The 27,709-nt window shown below is 34.0% G+C and overlaps 1 protein-coding gene across 2 annotated transcripts in view; it reads right to left on the bottom strand.

Moving 5' to 3' along the window:
- The window catches only part of LOC139506233 (protein EFR3 homolog B-like), a 71,946-nt gene extending 47,747 nt beyond the window's left edge, over positions 1-24,199 (bottom strand). Inside the window, exons 1-7 of one of the 2 annotated variants that reach the window (XM_071295416.1) lie at positions 24,041-24,199; positions 17,127-17,200; positions 14,582-14,709; positions 11,218-11,368; positions 6,967-7,088; positions 6,086-6,112; positions 1,140-1,277 (exon numbers count right to left, since the gene is read on the bottom strand). In XM_071295416.1, coding sequence (XP_071151517.1) covers positions 1,140-1,277; positions 6,086-6,112; positions 6,967-7,088; positions 11,218-11,368; positions 14,582-14,709; positions 17,127-17,200; positions 24,041-24,047 — 647 coding nt within the window. In that variant the 5' untranslated portion in view covers positions 24,048-24,199. The remainder of the gene's footprint in view (positions 1-1,139; positions 1,278-6,085; positions 6,113-6,966; positions 7,089-11,217; positions 11,369-14,581; positions 14,710-17,126; positions 17,201-24,040) is intronic. The other variant, XM_071295417.1, reaches the window with a different exon arrangement.
- Positions 24,200-27,709: the final 3,510 nt, after the last annotated feature.

The raw sequence follows: 27,709 nt of genomic DNA, 5'->3' as shown, positions 1-27,709 counted from the left end.
CACCGTATGATGTCATCAAAACGTCATCTTTTTAAAATTAGCAAAAACAATATATTATAAGCATCAATTTTGTAAAATATGAAGAGTAAGCATGGACTAATATCCAATTGTTCAAAATATTTGAAGAAATTAAACAAAAGCTCGGTTATTAGACTTTTGACGATGTGAATTTAAGAATGGGTGCAATTTGGGTACTCCTCATTACAGAATCCTGGATAGTTTGGAGGTTGATTCAAACCCATTTTTTTATGGACTCAATATGGATTAAAAATCAAATTAGTGTACCTATACAATGAAGAAGGATAGGGCTACAAAATAAACATAGTATGGACAGATTTTACTTGATCATAAAAACACGTAGGTGAAAAAAATGTCAAAATAGGTGCAATTTGGGTACCGTCACGTTAGCTGTCACATGTGATAAAATAAAAATTATAATAAAATACTTAAATGTGTATGGTGTCATGGTTTGAATTAATATTGGTAAAACACTTAAAAGGTGACCTTATATAAAAATTTATGATTGACAATTAGACAACTGTCTGCAAGAGACCAAAAGACATTGTCAACTATTACAATATATTATAAGTCCCCATATGGCTTACACTGGTCACTTTTCTGATGGTTATATTAAATCAGATAAAACAATTGTAGAATATATAAGCTTCTGCTATACTTGAAGGAGTTCAGATTTAACAAAATGTGTAAGAATGTGTGTTGCTGGCATGGTTATATTAAACATGTTGTCATGGTTGTATTAGTTAACAAGAGGCTTTCAAGAGCCTGAATCGCTCACCTGCTAAATTTTTTGCTTAAATCTTTCATCAAAGATTATTTTTGCTTTTTACCCATATGTTCCATTTTAGCCAAAGTGTCTATGTTTCTTGACTAACAAGGAAATACAAAATTTATACTGGATTCATTTGAAAAGATTTAAAAGTTAAAACATAAAACAACTTGTGTAAAATTGTCCATAAAGGGCAATAACTCCTTAAGCGGTCAATTGACAATTTTGGTCAATATAAAGGTTTTGTAGATTTTACTTTGCTGAAGAATTTTTGCAGTTTACAGTTTATCTTTATTTTCAATAATATTCAAGATAATATCCAATAAAATCTTTCAAGAAATTTTTTACTTACTTAGGGTTATGCATGTTAAACAACAACGATGGAACCATTTTATCCATGTGTATAGATTCCCAAATATTCACTTGTAAATCATCTGATACAGTCTTTCTAACTACACCCTGTAGACCTCTTAACCCAGCATTACGTATTCTGCAAGAAAAAGAGAACTAATTATTATTGCCCTCATTACACCTGTACCAGTATTAAGGAATCTATATAAATATATGCAGAAGAACCTGCAGTTCTCTTAAAGCAAATAAGTATGACAGATTTTAGAAAAAAAAACTTCATAAGGTATTCTAATGTTAAGACTAATTGAGAATCAAAGTGCCTGTCAGCACTGAAGGGTAAACATAGCTTTGTTTGTAAGTGGGAAGTAAATTTAAATATAACATTATGTAAACCATTGGTTGCAGTTGATTTTAAAAGTACAATTCTGGACAAAGGAAGATAAATCCAATTTTTAAAGTGCTTAAACATCGACATCATTTATATTTTTGGAACATATAAAAAAGTAGATGTGGTATGATTGCCAATGAGACAACTATCCACAGAAGACCAAAATGACACAGACATTAACAACTATAGGTCACCGTACGGCCTTCAACAATGAGCAAAGCCCATACCGCATAGTCAGCTATAAAAGGCCCCGATAAGACAATGTAAAACAATTCAAATGAGAAAACTAACAGCCTTATTTATGTAAAAAAATGAACGAAAAACAAATATGTAACACATAAACAAACAACAACCACTGAATTACAGGCTCCTGACTTGGGACAGGCACATACATAAATAATGTGGCGGGGTTAAACATGTTAGCGGGATCCCAACCCTCCCCCTAACCTGGGACAGTGGTATAACAATACAACATAAGAATGAACTATAAAAATAGTTGAAAAAGGATATATATAATTATATTAGATTCCTGCACCTTGCAAAAGTTCGTAATTTTCTTTACAAATATAACATCCATTTGTTGAAAATTGAATATCACAGTACATGTACTGTGGATTCATTTATTTTCGCGGGTACCAATTTTCGTGGTTTGAGGAAAAACTTGCATATTCGTGGATATTTAATTTCATGGTTTCGACAAAGTATGCATATATTCCTTTAGAAAATTTGCAATTCGTTGAATATTTAAATTCGTGGTTTCCCGGTACCCACGAAATCAACGAAAATTGGTATCCAACGAATAAAAATGAATCCACAGTATATAGTTTCTGGAAATAATCATGGTTATGATGTCATGATGTATAGAATGTTATATGATAAATGCCCTATATTTTGGTGTATCTCAAAAGTATTGATAAACCTTGGAAGATTCAAACCTTGGCCATGGGCTTTGGTTGCATGAAATGCAAACTTTATCCAAAAAATCAGTTTTAGCAAATATAGACAAATTCAAGAATCTTTTATCTAAATTTACATAGAGCACCACAATCTGCTTATTTTCATTTATTTGCTAGTAGCTTTATCTTAGACCTAGTGACCTCAACTTCTCTTTTTATTTAGTTCTAATACTATTGATAACAGTACCTGAAAAATAGATCACATCACAAAAAAGTTTCTGTTGAACAATTAATTATGAAACTGAGGTCAATGTCAGAGGAACTCTGCCAAATGTATAAAAAGCTTTTATATGGTTTAAGCAGTTGCTAAACCGTAAAAGTCAGGTCAAGAACAATATTTAATGTACATATAACAGACAAAAATCTGTTACATGGTTACATAAGGCTTCTGAGCAGGTTAGAGGAGGCTTATATAATTATTGTTGTTGTGCTGTTACACCACCACCCCAGGTTAGAGCAGGGTTATATAATTGTTGTTGTTGGTTCTTATGTTGTGCTGTTTTACACCACCGCCCTAGGTTAGAGCAGGGTTATATAATTGTTGTTGTTGTGCTGTAACACCACCGCCCCAGCTTAGAGCAGGGTTATATAATTGTTGTTGTTGTACTTTTACACCACTGCCCCAGGTTAGAGCAGGGTTATATAATTGTTGTTGTTGTGCTGTTACACCACCACCCCAGGTTAGAGCAGGGTTATATAATTGTTGTTGTTGTGCTGTAACACCACCGCCCCAGCTTAGAGCAGGGTTATATAATTGTTGTTGTGCTGTAACACCACCGCCCCAGCTTAGAGCAGGGTTATATAATTGTTGTTGTTGTGCTGTTACACCACCGCCCAAATTTAGAGCAGGGTTATATAATTGTTGTTGTGCTGTTACACCACCGCCCAAGGTTAGAGCAGGGTTATATAATTGTTGTTGTTGTGCTGTTACACCACCGCTCCAGGTAAGAGCAGGGTTATATAATTGTTGTTGTTGTGCTGTTACACCACCGCCCTAGGTTAGAGCAGGGTTATATAATTGTTGTTGTTGTGCTGTTACACCACCATCCCAGGTTAGAGCAGGGTTATATAATTGTTGTTGTGCTGTTACACCACCACCCCAGGTAAGAGCAGAATTATATATAATTGTTGTTGTTGTGCTGTTACACCACCACCCCAGGTTAGAGCAGGGTTATATAATTGTTGTTGTTGTGCTGTTACACCACCGCTCCAGGTTAGAGCAGGGTTATATAATTGTTGTTGTTGTGCTGTAACACCACCGCCCTAGGTTAGAGCAGGGTTATATAATTGTTGTTGTGCTGAAACACCACCGCCCTAGGTTAGAGCAGGGTTATATAATTGTTGTTGTTGTGCTGTTACACCACCGCCCCAGGTTAGAGCAGGGTTATATAATTGTTGTTGTTGTGCTGTTACACCACCGCCCCAGGTTAGAGCAGGGTTATATAATTGTTGTTGTTGTGCTGTTACACCACCGCCCCAGGTTAGAGCAGGGTTATATAATTATTGTTGTTGTGCTGTAACACCACCGCTCCAGCTTAGAGCAGGGTTATATAATTGTTGTTGTTGTGCTGTTACACCACCACCCCAGGTTAGAGCAGGGTTATATAATTGTTATTGTTGTGCTGTAACACCACCGCCCCAGCTTAGAGCAGGGTTATATAATTGTTGTTGTGCTGTTACACCACCGCTCCAGGTAAGAGCAGGGTTATATAATTGTTGTTGTTGTGCTGTTACACCACCGCCCCAGCTTAGAGCAGGGTTATATAATTGTTGTTGTTGTGCTGTTACACCACCACCCCAGGTTAGAGCAGGGTTATATAATTGTTGTTGTGCTGTAACACCACCGCCCCAGCTTAGAGCAGGGTTATATAATTGTTGTTGTTGTGCTGTTACACCACCACCCCAGGTTAGAGCAGGGTTATATAATTGTTGTTGTTGTGCTGTTACACCACCGCCCCAGGTTAGAGCAGGGTTATATAATTCTTGTTGTGCTGTTACACCACCGCTCCAGGTAAGAGCAGGGTTATATAATTGTTGTTGTTGTGCTGTTACACCACCGCCCCAGCTTAGAGCAGGGTTATATAATTGTTGTTGTTGTGCTGTTACACCACCACCCTAGGTTAGAGGAGACTTATATAATTATTGTTGTTGTGCTGTTACACCACCGCCCCAGGTTAGAGCAGGGTTATATAATTGTTGTTGTTGTGCTGTTACACCACCGCTCCAGGTTAGAGCAGGGTTATATAATTGTTGTTGTTGTGCTGTTACACCACCGCCCTAGGTTAGAGCAGGGTTATATAATTGTTGTTGTTGTGCTGTTACACCACCGCCCCAGGTTAGAGCAGGGTTATATAATTTGTTTTGTTGGTTTATCATGTATCTGATTTTTGTTGATTGTTTTGTCAGGAATAAATCAGGGTTAGAATAAGAGTGATGATTAACAAAAATATAAAGCGATGTTTCTCTTTTCTTATGAGTTTGAGTGCAAAGAGTTCAAAGGTAGACAGAAGGATATTGTTTACACTGACCTTTTCTTAAAAGTTTAGTTTTAGAGTAAAGAGGTTATAAGTTATGGTATTATATAAACTCACCTTTTCTTAAAAGTTTAGTTTTAGAGTAAAGAGGTTATAAGTTATGGCATTATATAAACTCACCATTTCTTATAAGTGTTAGTCATGAGGTTGAGTAAGAGTATTATTTACACTCATTAATTCTTAAAAATTTAAGAGTAAAGAGGTTAGAGTTTAGGGTCTAAACTCACCAATTCTTATTAGTTTCAGAGTTAAGGCTACAGGTTATATTATTTTACAGTCATTCTTGTAAGTTTTAGAATAAAGAGGCCTTGTTGTTAGGGTACCATTGATTTTTCAGATTTTTTAAATAGTACACCAGGTACAATATCTAAATGAAACTGAAATTTAGAAACAGTGACCCAAAATATAAAGTGCCACTTTAAACCAAATTACAAAGTTCAAGAAACATGCACCCTTGGTATTTCCTGCATCTTAAAATCTTTTCTGTCAACTTTTCCTTAATTTTCCTCTGGGAACCAATAATGAGACAACAGATACATGCTACCAATATCATGTCTTTTTACATTTCATCACAAGTATACTGAGACAATAGAAATATGCTATTTATTTTTAATAATCCTACCTGTCTACACAGATTTAATAGAGATGAAATAAACTTACTATCCTTTCTTTTCCCCACACCACCTTCATGGAGACAATAAAGACATGCTACCAACTTCCAAAACTGAATTCCTCCCACCCCAATCTCACTGAGACAATAGGAACATGTTATCAACTTTTTATAATACTTAGTTCCCCCACCCCACCCTCAATCATGACATTGTGACAATAGAGACATGCTAACAACTTCCTATACTAGTACTTAGTTGCCCCCCAACCCACCCCACCTTACCCTCACTGAGAAATAGAGACATGATAAAAACCTCCTATCCTTAATTACCCCTACCCCACCCTCACTAAGACAATAGAAACGTGCTAACAACTTTCTATCCTTAGTTACCCCTACCCCACCCACCTTATCCTCACTGAAACAATATAGACATGCTAACAACATCAGTTTTAATGTTACCTTAGACTCATTGTCAAATGTCCAGATCTAAAATGACACACAGGACAATTCAATCAAGGGATCAAAATAATATTCAAAATAAACTTCTAAATTTCAAATACTATTTATACATCTAATACATAGGTAAACACATGAATTATTTAACATATATAACATACACAAATGCACCAATGAGATTGAAAAGAATGATAACTACTTTAATATTTTCCTTATCTTGATCTTAAACCCACCAAACTTTGCATGCTTTCACATGTATAATTATGCTAAAATAACTAATTGGTTTGGGTAAATAAATGACAATACATACCTTTCTCTCTGAACTCTTTGGGAATATGGAAAACAATTCCTGTCTTTTGTTTTTGGTAAATATGATGTTTAAATGACTTAACAAAAACTGATACTCACTTTGGCTGTTGGCCTCAGGGAATATAAAAGTCAATAAAGCACAATACTTACCTCATCAAAAGACCGTGACTATATATTATTCTAAATTGTTCTTATCTTAATAATTTTCTTTTTATGAATGGAATTTGGAATATAAAAGCATACCCACCTGGAGATAAGTTATATATATATATACCATCCTAAATGTCACATGCTTTTACATGTAACATTATAATGGTAAAATGTTTGATACACATTTGGTCAAAATATTTGAGATCAAATACATTGTTTTCTCTCAGGCCTCAGTGAGTATCAGTAATAAAACCCCATATTTACCTCATCAAAAGACAATTATGGTATATTATTCCATATTGGTAATTTTTTTAGTAAGATTTTCAATATAAACTATATATATAGATTGGACTAACTAATTACTTTGTATTGAATGCAGTATTTTCTACACTCAGTATTATTTATAGATTCTAATAAGTACTTACTTTGTTTTAATGTTTTCATTATCTTTGCCACAATGGCACATTGCACTAAATTTTGATACAAAAAAATCATATCGTCTGTGGTATGAAGGATTATCCTCCTCTATATTGGCAAACTTTACAAACTGAAAATATACATGTATAATGAGTTATATTGGTGGGGGGCAAACTTAACAAACTGAACATATACATGTATAATTAGTTATATTGGTGGGGGCAAACTTTACAAACTGAAAAAATACATGTATAATTAGTTATATTGGTGGGGGCAAACTTAACAAACTGAACATATACATGTATAATTAGTTATATTGGTGGGGGCAAACTTTACAAACTGAAAATATATATGTATGATTAGTTATATTGGTGGGGGGTAAACTTTACAAATTGAAAATATACATATATAGCTAGTTGTATTGGTGGGGTGGGGGTGGGGCAAACTTTACAAACTGAAAATATACATTTATAATTAGTTATATTGGTGGGGGGCAAACTTTACAAACTGAAAATATACATGTATAATTAGTTATATTTGTGGGGGGGGGGGGAAACTTTACAAACTGAAAATATACATGTATAATTAGTTATATTGGTGGGGGGGGGGGAACTTTACAAACTGAAAATATACATGTATAATTAGTTATATTGGTGGGGGGGGGCAAACTTTACAAACTGAAAATATACATATATAGCTAGTTGTATTGGTGGGGGGCAAACTTTACAAACTGAAAATATACATTTATAATTAGTTATATTGGTGGGGGGCAAACTTTACAAACTGAAAATATACATGTATAATTAGTTATATTTGTGGGGGGGCAAACTTTACAAACTGAAAATATACATATATAACTAGTTGTATTGGGGGGGGGGGGCAAACTTTACAAACTGAAAATATACATGTATAATTAGTTATATTGGTGGGGGCAAACTTAACAAACTGAACATATACATGTATAATTAGTTATATTGGTGGGGGCAAACTTAACAAACTGAAAATATACATGTATAATTAGTTATATTGGTGGGGGCAAACTTTACAAACTGAAAAAATACATGTATAATTAGTTATATTGGTGGGGGCAAACTTAACAAACTGAACATATACATGTATAATTAGTTATATTGGTGGGGGCAAACTTTACAAACTGAAAATATACATGTATGATTAGTTATATTGGTGGGGGGTAAACTTTACAAATTGAAAATATACATATATAGCTAGTTGTATTGGTGGGGTGGGGGGGCAAACTTTACAAACTGAAAATATACATGTATAATTAGTTATATTGGTGGGGGGGGCAAACTTTACAAACTGAAAATATACATATATAGCTAGTTGTATTGGTGGGGGGCAAACTTTACAAACTGAAAATATACATTTATAATTAGTTATATTGGTGGGGGGCAAACTTTACAAACTGAAAATATACATGTATAATTAGTTATATTGGTGGGGGTAAACTTAACAAACTGAACATATACATGTATAATTAGTTATATTGGTGGGGGCAAACTTAACAAACTGAAAATATACATGTATGATTAGTTATATTGGTGGGGGGTAAACTTTACAAACTGAAAATATACATATATAGCTATTTGTATTGGTGGGGTGGGGGGGGGGGGGGGGGCAAACTTTACAAACTGAAAATATACATGTATAATTAGTTATATTGGTGGGGGGGGGGGGCAAACTTTACAAACTGAAAATATACATATATAGCTAGTTGTATTGGTGGGGGGCAAACTTTACAAACTGAAAATATACATTTATAATTAGTTATATTGGTGGGGGGCAAACTTTACAAACTGAAAATATACATGTATAATTAGTTATATTTGTGGGGGGGGGAAACTTTACAAACTGAAAATATACATGTATAATTAGTTATATTGGTGGGGGGGGGGGGGAAACTTTACAAACTGAAAATATACATGTATAATTAGTTATATTGGTGGGGGCAAACTTTACAAACTGAAAATATACATATATAGCTAGTTGTATTGGTGGGGGGCAAACTTTACAAACTGAAAATATACATTTATAATTAGTTATATTGGTGGGGGGCAAACTTTACAAACTGAAAATATACATGTATAATTAGTTATATTTGTGGGGGGGGGAAACTTTACAAACTGAAAATATACATGTATAATTAGTTATATTGGTGGGGGGGGGGAAACTTTACAAACTGAAAATATACATGTATAATTAGTTATATTGGTGGGGGGGGGGCAAACTTTACAAACTGAAAATATACATATATAGCTAGTTGTATTGGTGGGGGGCAAACTTTACAAACTGAAAATATACATTTATAATTAGTTATATTGGTGGGGGGCAAACTTTACAAACTGAAAATATACATGTATAATTAGTTATATTTGTGGGGGGGCAAACTTTACAAACTGAAAATATACATATATAACTAGTTGTATTGGGGGGGGGGCAAACTTTACAAACTGAAAATATACATGTATAATTAGTTATATTGGTGGGGGCAAACTTAACAAACTGAACATATACATGTATAATTAGTTATATTGGTGGGGGCAAACTTAACAAACTGAAAATATACATGTATAATTAGTTATATTGGTGGGGGCAAACTTTACAAACTGAAAAAATACATGTATAATTAGTTATATTGGTGGGGGCAAACTTAACAAACTGAACATATACATGTATAATTAGTTATATTGGTGGGGGCAAACTTTACAAACTGAAAATATACATGTATGATTAGTTATATTGGTGGAGGGTAAACTTTACAAATTGAAAATATACATATATAGCTAGTTGTATTGGTGGGGTGGGGGGGGCAAACTTTACAAACTGAAAATATACATGTATAATTAGTTATATTGGTGGGGGGGGGGCAAACTTTACAAACTGAAAATATACATATATAGCTAGTTGTATTGGTGGGGGGCAAACTTTACAAACTGAAAATATACATTTATAATTAGTTATATTGGTGGGGGGCAAACTTTACAAACTGAAAATATACATGTATAATTAGTTATATTGGTGGGGGTAAACTTAACAAACTGAACATATACATGTATAATTAGTTATATTGGTGGGGGCAAACTTAACAAACTGAAAATATACATGTATGATTAGTTATATTGGTGGGGGGTAAACTTTACAAACTGAAAATATACATATATAGCTATTTGTATTGGTGGGGTGGGGTGGGGGGGGGGGGGGGGGGGGCAAACTTTACAAACTGAAAATATACATGTATAATTAGTTATATTGGTGGGGGGGGGCAAACTTTACAAACTGAAAATATACATATATAGCTAGTTGTATTGGTGGGGGGCAAACTTTACAAACTGAAAATATACATTTATAATTAGTTATATTGGTGGGGGGCAAACTTTACAAACTGAAAATATACATGTATAATTAGTTATATTTGTGGGGGGGGGGGGGGGGAAACTTTACAAACTGAAAATATACATGTATAATTAGTTATATTGGTGGGGGGGGGGAAACTTTACAAACTGAAAATATACATGTATAATTAGTTATATTGGTGGGGGCAAACTTAACAAACTGAAAATATACATATATAGCTAGTTGTATTGGTGGGGGGCAAACTTTACAAACTGAAAATATACATTTATAATTAGTTATATTGGTGGGGGGCAAACTTTACAAACTGAAAATATACATGTATAATTAGTTATATTTGTGGGGGGGGCAAACTTTACAAACTGAAAATATACATGTATAATTAGTTATATTGGTGGGGGGGCAAACTTTACAAACTGAAAATATACATATATAACTAGTTGTATTGGTGGGGGGCAAACTTTACAAACTGAAAATATACATGTATAATTAGTTGTATTGGTGGGGCCAAACTTAACAAATTGAAAATATACATGTATAATTAGTTATATTGGTGGGGCCAAACTTTACAAACTGAAAATATACATATATAATTAGTTCTACAAAAAAATCATACTGTTTGGGGTTAACTTTACAAACTAGCTAGTTATACAATGAAGCATATTAGTGGGGTGGGTGGCATGGTGGAGGAAAACTTATATATTTAACAAGTGCAGTGACCCCCTATTATTTATTCTAATTAAACAGAAGTTTCAATTGCTATACATATTTCAACGTAACTTTGACAGATTTCATTTTGAGAAATAATAATTAAAAGTCTAATACATGCATTAACCGCTTATCTAAAAATTACATCAGGAAAAAACCTAGCCTCTATCATTACTTACTGATTGTGTAGCTAATACTTGTAGGTCAGGGTCATCAGATTCCAGCAGTTTCTGTACCATCTTCAGGAAACTTTCCACAAACAAGTTAAGTGAATGAGAGTGACAGGCTACTAATAGCTGGTCTAATGCGTCCATACTTATAAATACATTTCTGAAACAAAATAAACTATTAATACAATACTGCTTCATAAAATATCCCTTACCTGTGGGTCTCATTGGGGTCTAAGCGTGACGCGGAATTGCCAATTTTTTTGTAAGCTTGACACGTGGAAGTCAAATTATTGTGCCTTGAAAACAGGAAATAAAGTCTAGCAGGACACAGGAAATTATCAAAAAATAAGAATTGCTTACATACAGAGTGTAAGCAGGATACATGAATCTGACAAAACAGTAAGCGGGATCCGGGATCAGAACCCCCCAATGAGACCCCTTAAAGGGAAACTTCGCAAAAAAATCAAAAATTGATATTATCTCCATTCTGTATAGAAACGCTCAAATTCATAGATATTAAAGTTTTATTCTGCTAGATGAGAGATCACCATCAATTTTAAATTTAGAGTATCAATTCTTTGCGTTCAGCCATTTTGTCATCTTGTCCGATTTGAAACCATGATATGTCTAAGGACCAAAACTACAGTAACCTGATGTAGTCGTCATTGCGTGTCGATATCTTGTCAATTGTACGGTTGTTTTTATCCGACTAGTTAACTAACTTGATACGGAAAATTTTCTTATTTTTTAAAAATAACCATGGTTTGTTATTTTTAAACTGTTAATATTGGAAATAGTTAAAAAGTCAAAGTTCAAATCATAAATAAGTGTTCCGTGAAAATCTAATTTGTCCATAATTCTTTTATGTAATAAACTTTATTCAAATAAATTTGGATCTTCTCTCAACTGATCACCCGCATGGCTAAACTTATTACTCCCAAAGGTATTGTGAGGGGTGTGAGGTGACACGTCCAGGTATTCAAGCGATTTCCTGTCAGGCTTGTAAGTTCATGCATCTTTTCACTTCTAAGGGTATTGATCAGTGTACACGGCCGATAACTATAACTTTCTATTTTGAACTATTAGGTGTATAATATACATCTCTGTCTTGCGTGTCTGAAAGTGATATAATATACTAGTCATTACTAAACGCATACCTTGTTTATAAATAACATTTCTGGTGTAAAGAATATTATTTATAAAAATATAAATAATACAAAAAAAAACCAAGATTTGATGAAATAAAAATCTATATACATATTTTTTCGAAGGGTAAATATGGTAAAATGTAATATATACTCGTTGACAATAGTGAAGGACAAATTGGAACATACCAGAAATATTGATTTAAAAAAATTTACGCACTTGTCGACCATTCGTTTATACGCCTGGATAATAAGTTATGGAACTATAGCACAAATTGAAATATATACATGTATACATTGAACATAAGAAAAAAACATATAATTTGTGTAAATTGGGGTAAAAATTTTGTAAATAGACTAGTCCAAGTATGCCAACAGTATGTAACAGACTATTGTATACCAAAAGAAAAAGAAGAGAGCCAATTTGATTTAAATACAGGTCGATATATAACTTGCTTTGGCTCATCGAAGTTATGGACATAGTAAAATCACAGATTTATATATCAATTAGATTGTTCTCCAATAAAGGAAGAAATTCTTCATCATCACAATTGTTCTGACATGCATGTAATACATACGCAACTGGGCGTACACAATGATCCCCAAGGGATGTGAATATTTTCCAGGGAAAACTATAGAGTATCAAAGTTTCAAGTCAATTTCAGGTTTTATTTTCTTTCTTTGTATTCAATGACAGCAATTTAAAGAATAAACTGCTTGTCCGTTTTAGCGGCCCCCGCTTTAGGGGTATTCTTGCCAGTTAAAACAGACTTAAAATTCGTTCTGTTTTTTTTTTAAACATCGTTGGTCAAATAGCTAAAGTATTATACGTTGTGAGACGAAGACTTTTTAATAAGGACATTCCCGATTATGCATAAATTTTGTTGATGTTTTTCACACTTGAAAAGAAAATCTTTTCGATACCATTCCAAGAAGATCCTTTAATTTCCTAATTTTTTTAAAACATCTTTTTTTTTCATATAGCTGAAGTATTCATGTGTTGTGAGATTTAAAATATTTTTATGAGAACATTTATTCCTAAATAGGTAAATAAAGATCGCTTTGGATGGACTAAATTATATAATTGCAATTGTAAATGATCTGTTTGAAATATTTAAGGTTGCCGATTCTAATTTAAAATAGTACAATTTTTAGTTCATACACTTGTGTTTAGAAGGCTATTTTTATTTATAATAAATTTATTCAATTAAAATAATTCAGTATTTTATCGTTACAAAAGTAATCAGAAGTCATAATTAATTTAAAAGTGATCTTATGCAAAATATAAAAATATACAACAGCTATCCAGTTATTGTGCAACGTTATTATTCCCGTTAATTAATTTCAATTCTTTTTTTTTTACATTTCTGTGTCTAAAACTTAACTGATTCCCGTTTACCATTCCGATACGAAATGTTGTTCACACCTGAAATGCCAGTGAACCGTGACGCCTAGATTTCACTGAACGAAGATCAAAAGATTGGAATTACATAATGCTAATCTTTTAATTACCTTGAGTTTAACTACGCATTCAACATTCACTAAGTGTCACAAAACAATACACATTTTATTTCCACCGTACAAGCAAGTGAAATTTTTTGTTGGAATGAAGCAAAAAGGTCAGAATACAAACATGTAGTTTTAATACACTATGGCATGATCATGTCAGTTTCATATGTTTGTTTATAGTATTTGTAGAAAAAAAAATCATAAAAATGTTTTGTATGATTTATTTTTATTATTAAAATTTGTTTAAAAAAATCCACATGATCTTATTTTAAAAGTTGCATGGCTTTCACTTATTTTTCGTTGGTTAATAGCTACACCAAAAGTCATCGATGCGCTTTAAATAACGTTATCAGATGGTTAACGAACAAAACTTAAATGAGATTAATTTCACTCCCAGCATGCAAAAAGACTTAAACTACGTCACATAAGTCAGGAACTTTCAAGAAAAAAAATTAATAATTTCCAATTTTCTTCTTTATTAGTTTTCATATCAAAATAAAACTTGGTGAATATGTTTTTTATGGTATTATGAACATAATAAGATGAAAAGTGAAAAATCGCAAATTATCCCTTTAACTGTGTTAACGACTAAAACAAGGAATTTTAGGTATAACCTTACCCAATCCTCATGTGCTGTAATTCTCTTCCTAGTTTACCCCCACCCCAACCCCCCTAGCTGAGTTAATGACTAAAATGAAGAATTATAGGGATAACCTTACCCTATCCTCCTGCGCTGTAAATCTCTTCCTAGTTTTTGTTCCAGATAAGCTCCAATTCTGTCAAGTTTTTCTGAGTTAGACATGGCATAATATGTAAGTTTGTCCATGTTGTTTTTAACAAGTCCATCCTGAAGTAGTAATTAAGTAATTAGTGCTTTAGGAAAATCAAGCAATACATCTTTTTTCAGACTTTTGATTCTTCAGTAGAGAATATTACAAATTCCCTGATACATTTGTATGACTTTGCTTAACTCTCCCTGGATATTCTGTAGTATTTAAACATATTTCTTACAAATAAGAATTAGTTTTTTGTTTGTTTTTTTTAACACACTATGTTTACTGCTTCATGTTTATTAAGTGAATGTTCATTTCTATGATCAAGGGTAGAAAATATATGTGGTCATCATTTCATGCATTGTTATTCATGTTATTTGGATGGAGAGTTGTCTCATTGGCACTCATAGCACATCTTCCTATATCTATATATGTATGCAGTAGGGTTGTATCATTGGCACTCATAGCGCATCTTCCTATATCTATATATGTATGCAGTAGGGTTGTATCATTGGCACTCATAGCACATCTTCCTATATCTATATATGTATGCAGTAGGGTTGTATCATTGGCACTCATAGCACATCTTCCTATATCTATATATGTATGCAGTAGGGTTGTATCATTGGCACTCATAGCACATCTTCCTATATCTATATATGTATGCAGTAGGGTTGTATCATTGGCACTCATAGCACATCTTCCTATATCTATATATGTATGCAGTAGGGTTGTATCATTGGCACTCATAGCACATCTTCCTATATCTATATATGTATGCAGTAGGGTTGTATCATTCACCAGGCACTCATAGCACATCTTCCTACATGTATATCTATATATATATGCAGTAGGGTTGTATCATTGGCACTCATAGCACATCTTCCTATATCTATATATGTATGCAGTAGGGTTGTATCATTCACCAGGCACTCATAGCACATCTTCCTACATGTATATCTATATATATATGCAGTAGGGTTGTATCATTGGCACTCATAGCACATCTTCCTATATCTATATATGTATGCAGTAGGGTTGTATCATTGGCACTCATAGCACATCTTCCTATATCTATATATGTATGCAGTAGGGTTGTATCGTTGGCACTCATAGCACATCTTCCTATATCTATATATGTATGCAGTAGGGTTGCATCATACTTGATCTCCTGATTATACAGGTATAATAATTTTGCATCGTGAACAGGAATAAACTTTTTTAATACAATACTGATTCAGTGCAGCTGCAGTTAAATGTAAAAAGAGACCACAATGTTGATTTCAGTTAATGCAAACAAAACTGACTGAACACATGTGCAGTTGTGTATAAACAAGGTCACAGCTAGTACATGTACAATGATGTATGTACTGTATCTAATATCACATAATATCCCTAAAAGGAATCCAAAATATTCTCTTTCTTTTTTCTTCTAACTTTATGAATAAGTGCTTTAAACTGTAATATAAGTACCATAACAGCAATTTATATTAATTTTATTCAAACTTTTTGTTTGTTTGTGCTGTTGGTCTACAATTAAAAAGGATCTTGTTCATCATGTTCATGTTGTTGTTATTTCTTCAATCAGTCAAATCATTTCTTCTTTACTTGACATTACCTATATATATCTGATTTATCTGATACCTATATCAAAAGTAAACCTCTCTGATTTATCTTATACCTATATCTAAAGTAAACCTCTCTGATTTATCTTATACCTATATCTAAAGTAAACCTCTCTGATTTATCTGATACCTATATCTAAAGTAAACCTCTCTGATTTATCTTATACCTATATCTAAAGTAAACCTCTCTGATTTATCTTATACCTATATCTAAAGTAAACCTCTCTGATTTATCTGATACCTATATCTTAAGTAAACCTCTCTGATTTATCTGATACCTATATCTAAAGTAAACCTCTCTGATTTATCTGATACCTATATCTTAAGTAAACCTCTCTGATTTATCTGATACCTATATCTAAAGTAAACCTCTCTGATTTATCTGATACCTATATCTAAAGTAAACCTCTCTGATTTATCTGATACCTATATCTAAAGTAAACCTCTCTGATTTATCTGATACCTATATCTAAAGTAAACCTCTCTGATTTATCTGATACCTATATCTAAAGTAAACCTCTCTGATTTATCTGATACCTATATCTAAAGTAAACCTCTCTGATTTATCTTATACCTATATCTAAAGTAAACCTCTCTGATTTATCTTATACCTATATCTAAAGTAAACCTCTCTGATTTATCTTATACCTATATCTAAAGTAAACCTCTCTGATTTATCTTATACCTATATCTAAAGTAAACCTCTCTGATTTACCTTATACCTATATCTAAAGTAGACCTCTCTGATTTATCTGATACCTATATCTAAAGTAAACCTCTCTGATTTATCTGATACCTATATCTAAAGTAAACCTCTCTGATTTACCTTATACCTATATCTAAAGTAAACCTGTGATCTACCTTACCTCTGGGTTCAGTGGGAATATATTATCAACAAGTCTTTTGTAGCGTGGCTTTAAACATGCACATCCAAAACATACTGAAATGATATACAAGAAATTCATCAACATTTTTCTTAAACAGATGCATGCAAACAAACTTGAAATTACAATTTATTACAAATCTGTCAACAACAGCAACAGAAACCTCACTGCCAGAGGTGAAAAACATAATTTCCTATATCAAACTTTACCTGTCTTTACTTTCAATTTCGATTTCGACAGCTAAAAGGTTTAAAAGTCAACTTAAATCTAAATTCCTAATCATCCCACTTCCTCCTTCCTCTGTTTTTGTTACATTCTTAGCCTGAGTACCAACCATACCATATTATTTTTGATTATTTATATAATATTCTTTTGTACAGGACTCATTCTGTTCAATTAATGCATCTTTTACTCACATTTGTGTAATTTATTTGACTTTGACAAGAATTCTTAACAAATCCGATAATTTTGGACTGTTCGAACATCTTTATCACTGTGTCTGGCATGTTTTACATCTTATAAAGTTTGCGCCTAGTATGTATCCAAAATACTTTGTGCATTGCTTTTACACTAAAGCTATATTCTATTTTGGTCCCTTAATGTCTGTACTACCTCTTTTCCACTTGAATCTGAAATTTCCAGGTTTTTTTTAATTTTTTACTTTAACTGCACCTGCAACCAGAAATAGTTGTTGGCAATGCGTATTTCAATAATAAACATGATCAGTAGTTATATGCCCTCAGGATAACACAATAAAGACGGGAACAAATTATCCCCTGTCATAACAAAAAACACCTCCACAGAAATCTTCAAGGGTGCACTCACTCATGATGAGTTTTAGACCTTTAATTTTTGACTGAGAAACATAACAATAAAATTATATAACTACAATGTAAGATAAAGATTGAAGAAACATGAATACACTTCGGAACAAATGGTCTGACATTGACCTCAATATGCATGGAGTGCCATTGGAGCCAAATAACAGTGTTTTAGGTACAGTCACAATGTCACCGCCCCAGCATGTTTTAGGTACAGTCACAATGTCACCGCCCCAGCATGTTTTAGGTACAGTCACAATGTCACCGCCCCAGCATGTTTTAGGTACAGTCACAATGTCACCGCCCCAGCATGTTAAAGGTTCAGTCACAATGTCACCGCCCCAGCATGTTAAAGGTTCAGTCACAATGTCACCGCCCCAGCATGTTAAAGGTTCAGTCACAATGTCACCGCCCCAGCATGTTAAAGGTACAGTCACAATGTCACCGCCCCAGCATGTTAAAGGTTCAGTCACAATGTCACCGCCCCAGCATGTTAAAGGTTCAGTCACAATGTCACCGCCCCAGCATGTTAAAGGTACAGTCACAATGTCACCGCCCCAGCATGTTAAAGGTACAGTCACAATGTCACCGCCCCAGCATGTTAAAGGTACAGTCACAATGTCACCGCCCCAGCATGTTAAAGGTACAGTCACAATGTCACTGCCCCAGCATGTTAAAGGTTCAGTCACAATGTCACCGCCCCAGCATGTTAAAGGTTCAGTCACAATGTCACCGCCCCAGCATGTTAAAGGTTCAGTCACAATGTCACCGCCCCAGCATGTTAAAGGTTCAGTCACAATGTCACCGCCCCAGTATGTTAAAGGTTCAGTCACAATGTCACCGCCCCAGCATGTTAAAGGTTCAGTCACAATGTCACCGCCCCAGCATGTTAAAGGTACAGTCACAATGTCACCGCCCCAGCATGTTAAAGGTTCAGTCACAATGTCACCGCCCCAGCATGTTAAAGGTACAGTCACAATGTCACCGCCCCAGCATGTTAAAGGTACAGTCACAATGTCACCGCCCCAGTATGTTAAAGGTTAAGATTTTTACAATCTTACAATGACTTATTATAATATTCAATTTCAGACAAAATAGTTATAATTGGTGTAGACCTGGAGAAATAAAGGTAGTCTAACAAGTTAAGATAGGGAAGATCTTCTTTGGTTCAATTGGATAGAGCACTTCCTTTAGATTCTAAATTTAAGGGTTTTGAATCCCGCTGGTACCATCAATGACATATGGTTTTTCACAACATCGGTGTACATCTCAAAGTGCAGTCACAAAAAATAAAAGAAAGAGCATACCAAACCATCATAAGACCCACACTAGAATACTGCCTACTGTATGGGACCTCTATACAAGCGAAAACATATGATCACTAGAAAAAGTACAGAGACAAGCTGCAAGGTACATTGTATGCATATAAAAGACATCACAATACCAGCAGTGTGTCTGAAATACTAGACACCATGAAATGGCAAACATTACAAGAACGCCAGCTAAGAACAAGGCCAATAATGTTTCACAAAATTACAAACGAAAATATTGCCAATCCATCGCAAAATTTATTACAAAAGAGTCAGACCATTACAAGATCAACCAATAAAGATGCTTACAGACAAATCCAATGTAACAAGGACAGCTACAAATTGTCTTTCTTTTGTCAAACAATTTAAAAAGACGGGGACAAATTATCCCCTGTCATAACAAAAAACACCTCCACAGAAATTTTCAAGGGTGCACTCACTCATGATGTGCTCCTTGATACCTATCCACACCTGAAGTAATCAGGCAATCATGTTTTTATCTTAAATTAAAAATTAAAATAAACTAGATGTGTCAAAGCGACACAAATAGCTCTGTCTCAAAAAGTAGAAAAATCTGCAATTTGAATTACACATGAGGACACAAAAATGATGGTAGTCTCACATATAAAAAATTAGCTCAAAATCTGGAGGCGTATAGAAAAAGTCTGTATAACTGTGATTTTCAACAATTTTTTAAAGTCCAAAATTTCGTAATTTCGGCAAAAATTAGCAGAGCGGAATGAAACTTAAACTTGATCTGTAATTCATCATGGTTAACTCACACACCAAAAATCAGCCTAATAAAGGCAAGCATTTAGAAAAAAAGTCTGTATAACTGTGATTTTCAACAATTTATCAAAGTACAAAGCCAGTAATTTCAGCAAAAATTAGCACATGGAACGAAACTTAAACTTGATCAGTAACCATCATGGTTAACTCACACACCAAAAGTCAGCCAGTCAGGCGTTTAGAAAAAACTCTGTATGATGGTTTTTGGGGAAGGACGAAATGACGGACTTACGGAATTTTAGAATTTCGGAAAGGGTAAAACTATATGGCACCGACAACTTTGTTGCGGGGTGCGGGACCATAAAAATGAAATATTAAAAAAATCTACATAAAAACAAAGAAAAATTGTAAAAACTAGATAATATAACAAAATATATACTGATATATACAATGTATACAAAAATATGGAATACAAAAAATTTGACAATCTCTGTTTTACTGTATTTACAAAAACATAAATCTATGTTTGTATGTACTGGTAAATTCATTTACCTTCGTTATCCGAAGTGGCATCCATCATGTCCATGTACAATGTACACTCCCTATAGGGATTAATGTCACTAACATATATATATTTATACGAAAATTATTTTTACAAGGACAATCATTCCCCATCCAACACAAAGGGAGTGCTAGGACACCTGGAAGTCTGTTATTATGGTGGAGGAAGCTGAAATACTCGATGGAACAGACAAACCAGAGAGATATCAGATGATTGATCTCCAGGTCAAAGTAGGGGACAACTTTGACCAACCGAGGACCCCAAAGAACCAATTCTGATTTAAACTCCGGTCTGGGTACCAGAGATGTGTGTGAGAGGATGAAAATTACCCTTCTGATGTACTGATTTTTTAGCACCCCAGGTGAGAATATAACTCAGGACCTTCAACACTATAGCCATTTGTCTTAATCACTAGATCAGAAACTCACTAATTTTGAAAATTTTAACCAGACATGTGCCAGAAAGTAAACATTCAGTTTGTTGATGGTTTTCTGAAACTGAAAAAGAAGAAAATCTCATCATGCTCATACTGGTACATAAGAGCGTGGCAGCTTGATATGGTCATGAGGGTTGACCAGGTCATATGATGATCAGTACATGTTTAATTGACATGCAGGGAACTGGCTCTAGGATTTCTGAGTGAAAGTCTCCAGGTTGTACAGTAGTTGACCTGTGAGTGTGATTTGTTGATGGATGAGGATGGTACCTTCATGACGAATAATGGTAAAAGTTCTATCCAAATGACGTTAATGTTAATTTTTGGTGCATGACGATAAAATTTGCACTTTCTTTTCAATAGACGATAAAAAAATTGAATGATTTTGAGAAATCACGTTAATTTTTTTCGAAAAATAAAGGAAACGATAATTATTTGAGACCGTTGACATGTTTGACGAATTCCGATGACGATATTTTGACGAATCATGGTAACATTTTAATCAATTTTACGCTAACGGTAGCTAAAAATGACCGTTTGACGACTGATGGTAAAGGGCATTACTACCCTCATGGATGGTACGCAGCATGAAAAAAAGAAAAGGGAGAATTGTCTACACAAGACTCATCAGTGACGCTCATATCAAAATATTTGTAAAGCCAAACAAGTACAAAGTTGAAGAGCATTTATCCAATATGCCTGGGATAAGAAAATCCTTAGTTTTTCGAAAAATTCAAAGTTTAGTAAACAGAAAATTTATAAAAATGACCACGTTATTGATATTCCAACACCAAAGTATTGACTACTGGGCTGGTGATACCCTCAGGGACGAAACGTCAACCAGCAGTGGCATCGACCCAGTGGTGTAAATAGTTATCAAAGGTACCAGGATTATAATTTAGTACGCCAGACGCGCGTTTCGTCTACACAAGACTCATCAGTGACGCTCATATCAAAATACTTATAAAGCCAAACAAGTACAAAGTTGAAGAGCATTTATCCAAAATTCCAAAAAAGTTATGCCAAATACGGCTAAGGTAATCTATGCCTGGAATAAGAGAATCCTTAGTTTTTCGAAAAAATCAAAGTTTAGTAAACAGAAAATTTATAAAAATGACACCGAAGTATTGACTACTGGTCATGCTGGTTAAGAAAAGTGTTGTAGACCTGGAGATATAAAGGTAGTCTAACTAGTTGAGTCAGGGAAGATCTTTTCTGGTTCAATTGGTTAGAGCACTGCTTTTAGATCCTGAGGTCGACCTATTTGGAAAATAAACTACCCCCAACTTCTACCAATATGCGGCCATCATCAATAAGTTGATTATTTTGCCACTTTTGGATGCGCATTTAACATGTTTAAAATTTTGATAAGAAATAAGTATTATTTGATAAGAATTTGTGCTATACATCATATATACAGTGAATTTAAAAACATCTTGGAGTTGATCTAGTTCATCCCGTGTAGATAAATCTTGAAGCATTCAAGACTACATTGTACATGTTGTATCTGTATGTGGTAGGGCATTCCAGTCTCGTATCGTCCTTGGGTAAAAAGATTCCTTCCCCACTTCGGTCCTACAAGATGGTACTTGGTATCCATTAATATTGCACTTTTATTGAGTAAACACCACTAATATCTTAAAATCATAATAATCATGTGAGTTCATGGTCTAGTGGTTAAGACCAATGGCTACGGTGCTGAAGGTCCTGAGTTTGATTCTCACTCAGAGTGCTAAAAATATCAGTACATCAGAAGAGTAATTTTCACCCTCTCACACACATCTCTGGTACCCAGACCGGAGTTTAAACTAGAATGGGTACTTTGGGGGCCTTGGTTGGCAGTCAAGGGTCTAACTTAAATAAGTTATCAGAGAAAAATAACATGCATGTGTTATTACAGACACTTTCATGAGTTGTCTACTCTTTTTTCCTTAATCTGTAATAACATATGTAGTTATCAGTTATTTATTATAGATATCTTACCTTGAATACTAATTTTCTAATTCTATTAATACAATTTTGATCAACCATGAGAGTAAATGAGACACTTGGAATCTTGCGCAGTGCCTCATTACAAGCTCTGATCATCATTTCTTACATGAATTGAAAGAAATTGTTATGCATGTCAGGGCAAAGCATTTAAAGAGATATAGAGAATCTGTAAAAACACCCTTTTGTTATTGCTGGAATATATTTTCTGTAATAACATAGGTGAACTATGCATGATTGGTAAACTACGCTGTTATATCTTTGCAAAGATTAGTATACATAAAGAAAATTATAATATCAATAGAATTTGAGAAAAATTTTACAAAATAAAGGTTGTATATTTTCCCTTTGAAACACGTAACATACATATGTTATCACAGTTTTTTGATATTTTATCCCACAATAACAACATGTTTGTTATTTTTCTCTAATAACTTTAATATTTAAGTTAGACCCTTGACTGGTTGGTCAAAGTTGTCCCCTACTTCGAACCTGGAGATCAATCTTCTGATATCTCTCTGGTTTGTCTGTTTCCACCGAGTGGCCTGGTGGTTCTCTCTGAGTACTTCGGCTTCCTCCACCATAATAACAGACTTCCTGGTGTCCTACACGCTCCCTTGGGCGGTGTTAGGTAAGGACTGTTCTGGTGGTGGGATAATATTGTAAAGGGCACATCTCCATTTATCTTTAGGGAGTGTACAGGGATCCGCTGTACCCTTGCAGTCAATCAATATCTTAATTGGTGGAATCTCCAATGACAATGTACATACATACATGGCTGGGCCATACACAATCAGTATCAATACTGTTCTTTACTTGGAAGAAGAAAATATACTGTAATATTAAGTAGTATAACAACATATTGTTGGGACAAATCGATGTGTACATGTATCTTGCCATCTTGGTTTTTAATAGTTCTTGTAATACTCTGGAATTACAGTTCGTAATCTTCAAGCAATGAAGCTGTAACTGTATATCAGAAGAAGAAGAATTCGTGGTACCGGACACATAGGGGCTTTTTGGTACTATACATTCTAATTATTTTATACCTGACATATTGGCGGTTCTTCAAAGCGTAAACTATAAAGCTAGCTTCCCCAAAAATGCATGTATATAAAGAGCAATTTCGATTTCACTGAGGAAATATTGCGATAGTCTGTCACTTTTATTTTTCCCCGAGTTTTCTCCCTTTCCAAACGCAAAGTAATATTCGATTCGTGACGGAAACAACTACGATGAAATACGTATTTATGATTTAGATATGTTCCGGACCATCGTGTACGAGTATTCGGACCATACGCGTAAGGTCAAGACCATCTTTCTCTAGGTAAATTCCTCTGCAACGGAGCACCCGTGTCACACGGTAAAAAAGCCCTTTTTTTATTTGATATTATTTAAAAACATGGAGCAGACTAGATTAGAATAAATAAAAGCCTTACAGGAATATTGTTGTCCTAAAACCATGTAGTAATGTAAAATCTATTATAAAAATATTTCAACACCTACTATTTTAATTACATTTTAAGCATAAAATAATGTTAGTCCAGATGACTTAAAACACACACTTTGAAAGGGAGTGGAGCAGATTTACTAGTAAAAGGTAAAAGGACACAGTTTATTTATTTCTTGACAGAAAAAATAAAAGGATTAATAAAGATATAGATTGCTATTTAATGGTCTGGGATTTATCGTTACTATGTACACCACTAAAATTAAAATTAACTGTTATTTTACTGTACAGAACATGCAGAATTTATATCATTATATTTATATATTACCAATTGTTCTTCAGTTTAAATAGAAGTTGGTTAAAAGGAATCAAACTGAGAACTTTTATAAAATCTAAAATATTTAATCTTAAACATTACTAGTTTAGGCTTTTTAAAATCTAAGATATTGAATTTTCCTTTTTTGTGTTACTTTGTCCATTTAAGTTTACTCTTAAGTTTCCTTTTAAGATATATGTCTGATAATTAACTAACTTATTTTTTTATTTTTTTTGGTTAAAATTAATAGTTATTTAGACATTGCACCTGGGGTCTTTTGCCTCAAACTGCCTTGATACTGCTATCCTTTTGTGTAATAATGTTCTTCTACAATGGAGGTCATAGCACAGTTTTCGTTATAAGTATGTTTAAAAAGTTTATATGTTCTCAATTTACAACATGTAAATACACGTATGGTCCGACCACATTGCGTATGGTCCATGTAATTGCCATGTTAACGTTGAAAAGGTGTCACATAAATTTTGAGTGTCCATTTAAAAATGAAAATCTTTAATGAGAAGATTGGCTATTGAATTAAATTATTATTAATTAAGGATATCCTTTTTATCTTCATGATTCAATCCAGTTAAAGGATTTTCTTATATTACTCTACTATCTACTATAGGGACATATATTACAGCAAACCAACAACCGGCGTGAGAACAATCCATACCTGGGACTACAGATATCGGACGATCTGAAATGGACAATGACCCACATTTCAAATGTAAATAAGAAAGCAAATTCTACACTAGGCTTTCTTAGACGATTCTGCCCAAAAGACTGTAAGAAAACAGCATACATTTCATAAGCGAGATCTGCGATGGAATTTGGGGCAATTGTATGGTACTTATACATCAAACAACATCAACCAATTAAAAAGAATCCAAAGAAGAGCAGCTCGATTCATCACAGGGGACTATAAATCAAGAGAAGAAGGATCGGTCACCCAAATGCTAACAGTACTGGAACTTAAAAACCTACAGTCCAGAAGAGCTAGCCAAAGACTGGTATTTCTGTACAAAGTGGTTGAGGGCTTGGTCCCAGCTATCAAACCTGACGAATTTTTGGTATAAAGCAAAACCAAAAGGACAATCAAACCGACACGCTTTGTAGACTTTGAGAGACAATCAAACCGACACGCTTTGTAGACTTTGAGAACACATCAAACCGACACGCTTTGTAGACTTTGAGAGCACATCAAACCGACACGCTTTGTAGACTTTGAGAGCACATCAAACCGACACGCTTTGTAGACTTTGAGAGCACATCAAACCGACACGCTTTGTAGACTTTGAGAGCACATCAAACCAACACGCTTTGTAGACTTTGAGAGCACAAACATAGTTAACAACTCAGTAAAAAACAACTCAAAGGCAATTGAAACTACAAACTGTAAAACTGATCAATTTAAGAACTCATTCTATGTCAAGACTGTGATTCACTGAAACCAACTGAAAGAAGCAATAGTGTGCGCCAAGTCAGTTGAGAGCTTCAAAACAGCTTTCTAAAGCCATCATTAGGTGCTCTCTCTCCCGTAGAGTAAAAGCCAGTATCGATACCTTCGACGTAACGATACAGATACAGATACCGAGAACAACTGCACATTGGCCTACAATCTTTATGCGGGTCTAAACTTTAGATAATGAGCTACCATAGGAGTCATATGAGCTGTGTAAGAAATCATCTTTAAATCAATTCTAGAACTTAATGAATCTTTGTTTTCAGCATGGAATTATTGTTTTGTTTACTTATAGTGCTTTTGCCATTTGTGCTTGTTTTACTGTGTGTGTGTGTTTGTGTGTGTATGTATGTATGTGTCAGTCTGTGTGTCTTTGTGCTGCCTAGTAAAACTTGTGTGTTGTATGTAAATCTATGCAAACTTTGAACCAAATACGACGAAGGTTCCAACCATGTACTGGCTTCCGAAGCTGCACAAAACACCTTACAAAATAGATTTATTCTGTCTTCAAGCCATTTTCCACTACTTAACTGTCTATTATATATCTACTTACTTGTACACTTGGTACAATACAACACCTGATAATAATGGTTCAAATAAGGACTTTGAAAATAGTGCAAAATTTATTCCTTTTGGAGTGTCAAAAAATGTTTGTATGTCAAATGGACATGTTTTTTGTACTAAAACTGTACTTGAATTTCTACTAGATAACATTTGTGTTCGCTTTGGCGATTCCGGATATCGCCAAGTTATCGGAATACAAATGGGGCCTAACTGTGCACCACTTATTGCGGACCTGTTTTTTGTATTGTTATATCTTATAACAAGGGTACCGTACGCGTTTGTTATGTTATCGGAATACAAACGGGGCCTAACTGTGCACCACTTATTGCGGACCTGTTTTTTGTATTGTTATATCTTATATCAAGGGTACCGTACGCGTTTGTTATGGGTTTTTTTAAAAGATGTGATGTTCTTCAGTGGTTGTCGTCTGTTTATGTGGTCCATAAGTGTTTCTGGTTTTTCGTTTTTATATTGATTAGACTGTTGGTTCAACCGTTTAAATGGTTTTACACTAGTAATTTTTGGGGCCCTTTATAGCTTGCTGTGAACCAAAGCTCCATGTTGAAGGTCCTACCTTGACCTTTAAGGGTTTACTTTTATGAATTGTTACTTTGATGGAGAGTTGTCTCATTGGCACTCATACCCCATCTGCCGGGTCTTTGTCTAAATCTAGCCGGATATCCACTATTTTAATGCTTAGGTTAAAAGTATATTGATTTTCAATATAATTATTTTTCCCAATGAACGTTAATTGTCTTATTAGTTTTATAAGTAGTTTATTGATTTTGTTATGTATACTTACATTGTGAAGTATCATTCAATAAGCGCCTTGATTGGTAAATAAAAATTCAGTGTAGTGTTCAGAATCATTACATTATAAACTGTCCTTCGTTGGGCGCCTGGATTGGTAAATGCAGATTCAGTGT

The sequence above is a fragment of the Mytilus edulis genome, chromosome 1 (genome assembly GCF_963676685.1).
Source record: "Mytilus edulis chromosome 1, xbMytEdul2.2, whole genome shotgun sequence".
In the NCBI taxonomy this organism is placed as follows: domain Eukaryota; kingdom Metazoa; phylum Mollusca; class Bivalvia; order Mytilida; family Mytilidae; genus Mytilus; species Mytilus edulis.
Note: the sequence above shows the minus strand (reverse complement) of the source record. Positions and strands in the feature narration are given on the sequence as shown.